The following is a 5,415-nucleotide window of genomic DNA, read 5'->3' on the forward strand; positions in this document are numbered from 1 at the left end:
TTTACCAGACGAGGGTAAATTCTTGTATGGCTTGTTTTGCTCCTGCGGTAAAACTCGCACAAATATTCCGAAGTGACAGAATTTCAAAAGTCGAAGAAAATTCTTTAGATGAGCGTCCATATCAGCATCTAAATTTAAACAAACTTCATAATTGACTGCAGTCCATCCGCATTTACAAGGTCTTGCTCAACGCAGCCGGCTTTGAAACAGGTGCAGAGCTACATCCACCATTCCGTTGTCCAAAAGGAATGCTTGATATGTCTGCCTCTTCCGGCAGCATTGATCATAAAGCACCGTTACATCGCCTTAAATACCAATTAGGAGTCAAAAAAGCAAATGTACCTGAATGATTAGCATTTCTGCTGTCATTTCAAATTAAGTTCTTAATAAACACGATAAAAACTGAACTTTCTTATAGCTTTAGCTGTCTGTCTGTCTGTCTGCCTGTATGTCTATCTATTACAAATTAATAGTTCTCTTTTATTTCTTTAAATAAACACCTCTAAATCTTCCTGGTTTGAGTTGCCTTTAGAATTTTTAATAGCTACATCGCTAGGCATACTTACTGACGCACGTGCGTACGTTTTATTTTCATACGTAAAGAAATTAAAATATTTTTCCCCAAGAAATGCAATTAAAAGTTAAGTTAAAAGACCTAGGTGGGATATGAGTAAACAATAAATTTATTTTACTGTCCTGTCACGGTCAGAAAGCATAGTAGTCTGGGCCGTCTATCACTGAAAACATATTACCCTTGCGTTACCATGAGGGTAAAAAAGGAGATAATGCATACGCGGTGTAAAAAATGAATTATTCCCCTCTGTTTACATTTCAAGAAAGCTTTTTAAAAATGGCGTCGACTGTAATCCTTTAATCAAAAGTAATATATTTATTCGTCAATTGCAATGAAAACACTATAATATGCATATTTGATACTGCAGATACTAGTGACATAATCAGATCCCCTACAGCTTTATAAATATTTAACATTTTGTACATTGGTTTATGTCATCGTAAATGATCAACAAAGGCTTTTCCACTGGTCTTTGGTTTCCTTTGCTGTCCAGTTTCTAATCGTTTAAACAGCTGAGTAACTGAATAAATGAGAGGATAATTATAAATGCCATGTTTTAAGCAAGCGAGTTTTTATATACAGAATTTTGGAGAAATAATTTTAGTATCACTTTTGTTCTCAGATTGTGAATACATCAATCTGACTAAAGTACATATCCTATTACGCTACGCATAGGATCTGAGAACGACCTATTCATTGCCTCGTTCTGACGACCCTTTCGCTAGCCAATCAGAGCCTAACTTACAACATCTTGCAAATCTACCTGTAGCCTTGACTTTTGATATTTACAATTTTTATGTCATAATGTACCAGATAGCCGGTTAGCTCAGTCGGTAGGCCACTTGCTTTGTAAGCGAGGGGTCCCGGGTTCGAGCCCTGGAATGACTGCACATTTTTCTTACTCTTTGACATTCGAACAAGTCGTCTGATTGGATAAAATAAAAATAGCAATACTGGAAATCCAAAATATACAGAAGACGAATGTGAATGGGTCGTTCTCAGATCTTCGTTTAGAAGATCAAGTACTTGAGTCAGATTGGTGAATACATATACTTGATACTCACATACATTATTAAAGTTAGTTTAGGACATAGACAATAAGCGTTGGAGTATTCATTTTAAAGAAATATGATTCTGTTAAATATTAAACTGAGACTATGTAGACAAATTATAAAGACAGTCACTGATGTTTATATACTATCGTAGAAGTTAGAAGTGTATTGATTGGTAGTCTATTGACCAGTGTCTTCTTTGTTGCTGCACCGCACTGCCTCTAACAATATCCAGCCTGTTCGATTTCCGTCTCTATTACCAGTACTTGTGAATGTTGTTTTGTGGTACTTGTGACTATACTGAGTGGTGACACGGGGTAAATGCATTCTACAAACCCTGCATGTCTGTTGTAAACTTTAAAGTTACGGTGTATTTGTATATCTTCAGTTGCATATAAATTGTATTTTAAAGGCAAAGCGATTATATTACCTTTCAATTGTTGATGGCTACAAACATTTATCTCTAAACGGGCCTCAAATATCTTCCTATCACTCACGTCATTTATAGATACAAGGCTATGTCTTGCTGTGCATTTTGAATTATAAGAGCCTATGGTGGTCATGACCCACTGATAAGATTAGGGGTATATAACACGCAATCAGCCTTAAAGCGAAGGAAAAGAAACATATTCTTTTGAAGTTTACTTGGTTTTACTCACTTGCCTCAAATTCGTAAGTATACCATTTGCCTTTGTTTTGTACTATTGGCATTTTCCGCTTGTTTAATCTTTCACCTGGTGGCGGCAAGTTATTTTACTTTTGCGACATTCGTGCAGACTGATCATGGTCTGCACTGTTCGCTAGTCTGTAAATATTCAGTGAACACTCCTTCAAACGGTAAGTGGTGCTGCCGAAATTAAATTACGGACTTGTTCATTCTTGAAATTCAGCAGGGTAAATGTTAAGTTAAAAAAATAGGTTATAATTATGATGATTTACTTTCAGCTTTTGATTACGACAGAAAAAGGTGACCCCTGAATATTCTTTCAGGAATCGGCGGGCACCTGGTTAGGGCTACCGACCTTCCGCAAATAATCTGTATGGCTTTCTCACAGGACATACGTTTACACCCAAAGCGCGCATGCACACGTGGTTAGATGCTTGCGATCGAATCCAGTTTGTTTAGTTAGATAGGACCACTGTTTTCTCTTTAGGGTATGATCAGTATTTTAACTGGGGACATAAGCCGCTTTTCGAGGAATAGCACTCTGTTTCCATGTACACCGCCGTATGAATACATATGGCGGGTTTCTAATTTGTATTTTGGTACTTGTAAAATTTCTAAATTTAGAGTTCTGTTCAACTTGGGCTTCCATCTTCACTGACGTCCACAAAAAGTCTCAATCAAGCCCAGGCTGCAGTATTTTTCATTTATGTTATATTGGGCGATCTGTCGTTTTCTCCTATTTTTATTTTAACTACTTGGTGTCACTTCTCTGTATCTATGCTAATTTTATTGAATTCTGTGATAAAAAACGGCCTATTTTTTGTTATAAATCCGAGCAGAAGCAATTGGTTTCCCACTAATAATTTTTATTGTACCTCACTTTTGTCTACAATGGTAAAATCCCATTACCCGAAAAAGAGATATTTTGACTATCAGAAACATTTTCAACCTTTTTGACATGTGACCTAGCGAAAGTGACTGTCAGGTCATGTGACCGAGCTGATATTTTGAATGTCATATAAGGGCAAATAACTGCTTCAATGTTTTAGCCAAATGATTGCCTCCCTTGTACACATACAAAATGTATAGTAATGACGTCACTATTCAATGTGTACAAGGGCCAATTGCCGCGCTAAGATGAAGCTGTTGAATTAAATGAATTAAAAACATTTTCTTTTAAAAATTATGTGCTGAATTTTGTTCGGTATAATAAAATAAATATCATAAGACAGCGTGTGTGACATTGATATTGTCAATCCTCGAAACAGAATGTCACCACTCGGCTTCCGCCTCGGGTGACATTCTGCCCTCTGGTTGACAATATCAATGTCACACACACTGCCAGATGATATTTATATAATATCACATTATAACCCGAGATGATAATCTATCGTTATAAGACATTGGAATGCTTACCTAGGTAAAATATTTAGTTCGGTTTCTCGGTACAATTTACAATGTGGTCTAAGTTACGAAGATATAATAGATGTTGTTCTTCCGTGTTTTAATTCGGGCAGACAAAATTTATTACTGTTTTTTGCAAATCTTCAACAAAACGTTGAAAGGATAATTTTCCCTTCTGTTTAAAGTTTTAGCGCATGCTGTGATGTTCAACCATTATGTGTACGATCCATGTAGTAATTTATTGAAAGTACTAACTGTAGCGCTACTATTATGATTTACTGTTTAATGTTTCCAAGTATCTTAATTTAAAACAGAAGACATTGTACCTCACTATTTTATCTATTACATCCCCATAACATTCAGTGATTGCAAGACTTACTTAAAAATTGTTTTACTGTTTAATTACCGTGTATCAAACAAGTCGATATGCTTAAACGTCTGTTTTTTCTTGCAGAGTGTAAAATGTATAGACGTTCAAGAAGTTCGTCGTGTTTCAGTCTTAACGAATCGATCTCCTCTGATGGCAACGACAATAATATATCCGCCTTACTCAATAGAGTAAGTATTAATAAAGACACCGCATCGGAATCATTGGCAGAAGATAATCGTAAAGAAGACCCTAAGCAGGATGAAAGAGTCATTTTTATGTGTACAAATACTGGTACTGACTGCCGCACTGCCAACTCAGACCCTGACGTGGGAGACAGAGACTCTGACGATGACAAAGATTTCGATGCTGATATTGATGATGTCTTCAAAGAAACAAGACAACTGCATGGACCCGAATTATCAGAAAAGTTTTCTGAGTATTTAAGACCGGTTACTGAAGAAATTGATCTACACGATATTGAAAAAAGTATTGACAATATACCTCAGGAAACACAAGCAGAAGAACCTGTCTTGAGTTGTGCAAACTGCAGTAAACCGAGAAGAGTGGAAAACGTGTCTTGCTTAAAGAAAGGTCAACATATCAGACTTCCAGGACAACATCTCAAATTCAATTTTGGAAGAAAATTGATAAATGTATATGAGCACCATGCAATCGTTAAGCGCGTCAATAAGATCTTTGAAAACTCTGTAGAAATTGTGCTGATTCATTTCTCGAAAGAGAACAACAAAATATCAATCAATGAAGCGACAACCACATACAATCTTGAAAATGATGAAATAGACATCATAGACTACGAGCGTCCTAGATACGACCCTGAAAAAATTGTACAGAGAGCCGAATCGATGCTGCCGACACATGCAGATGGGGAAGAAACAAAACACTTTCGATCATATAATTTTGTTTGCTGCAATTGTGAACATTTTGCTTCCTGGTGCGTTGTTGGAGACGGAGAAAGTTTCCAGGCAAAAAGCGCTTTAAAAACGAGTGCCGACGGTTTAAGTAAATTAGCAGGTGTAGGTAGTAAATGTTGGCGATTCATTAAACGTTTTATGTACAATGCTTCAGATGAGATTGCCGCAGGTTCTGGCATAGGACTAAATCTTCCAGGTGTCGTCCTAGGAGCTACTGCTTTTATCTATTTGATTTATACCGTTTTTATGACTGTAAAATATCGTTTAAAATACTCAAGACGTCAACTATGCAAAGTTTGTTTCTGGAGAGAAATATCCACTCTATGGACAAGTTTTGGCGCATTTTGCGTTACATCTGGAATATCATACATTTTAGTTCATTTTCTTTTACCACTACTTTCTCCTACCCCTGTTGG

The 5,415-nt window shown here is 36.5% G+C and overlaps 1 protein-coding gene across 1 annotated transcript; it reads left to right on the top strand.

Annotated features, from left to right (window-relative positions):
• Nucleotides 1–2,181: 2,181 nt before the first annotated feature.
• LOC128553613 (uncharacterized) lies at nt 2,182–5,415 on the top strand (the record flags this gene model as incomplete). The annotated part of the gene is given in 2 exon segments (XM_053534788.1): nt 2,182–2,298; nt 4,152–5,415. A coding segment is annotated over 1 exon segment (1,256 nt), but the record flags the coding sequence as incomplete, so codon positions are not given.

Source organism: Mercenaria mercenaria, unplaced genomic scaffold (genome assembly GCF_021730395.1).
Source record: "Mercenaria mercenaria strain notata unplaced genomic scaffold, MADL_Memer_1 contig_4107, whole genome shotgun sequence".
In the NCBI taxonomy this organism is placed as follows: Eukaryota; Metazoa; Mollusca; class Bivalvia; order Venerida; family Veneridae; genus Mercenaria; species Mercenaria mercenaria.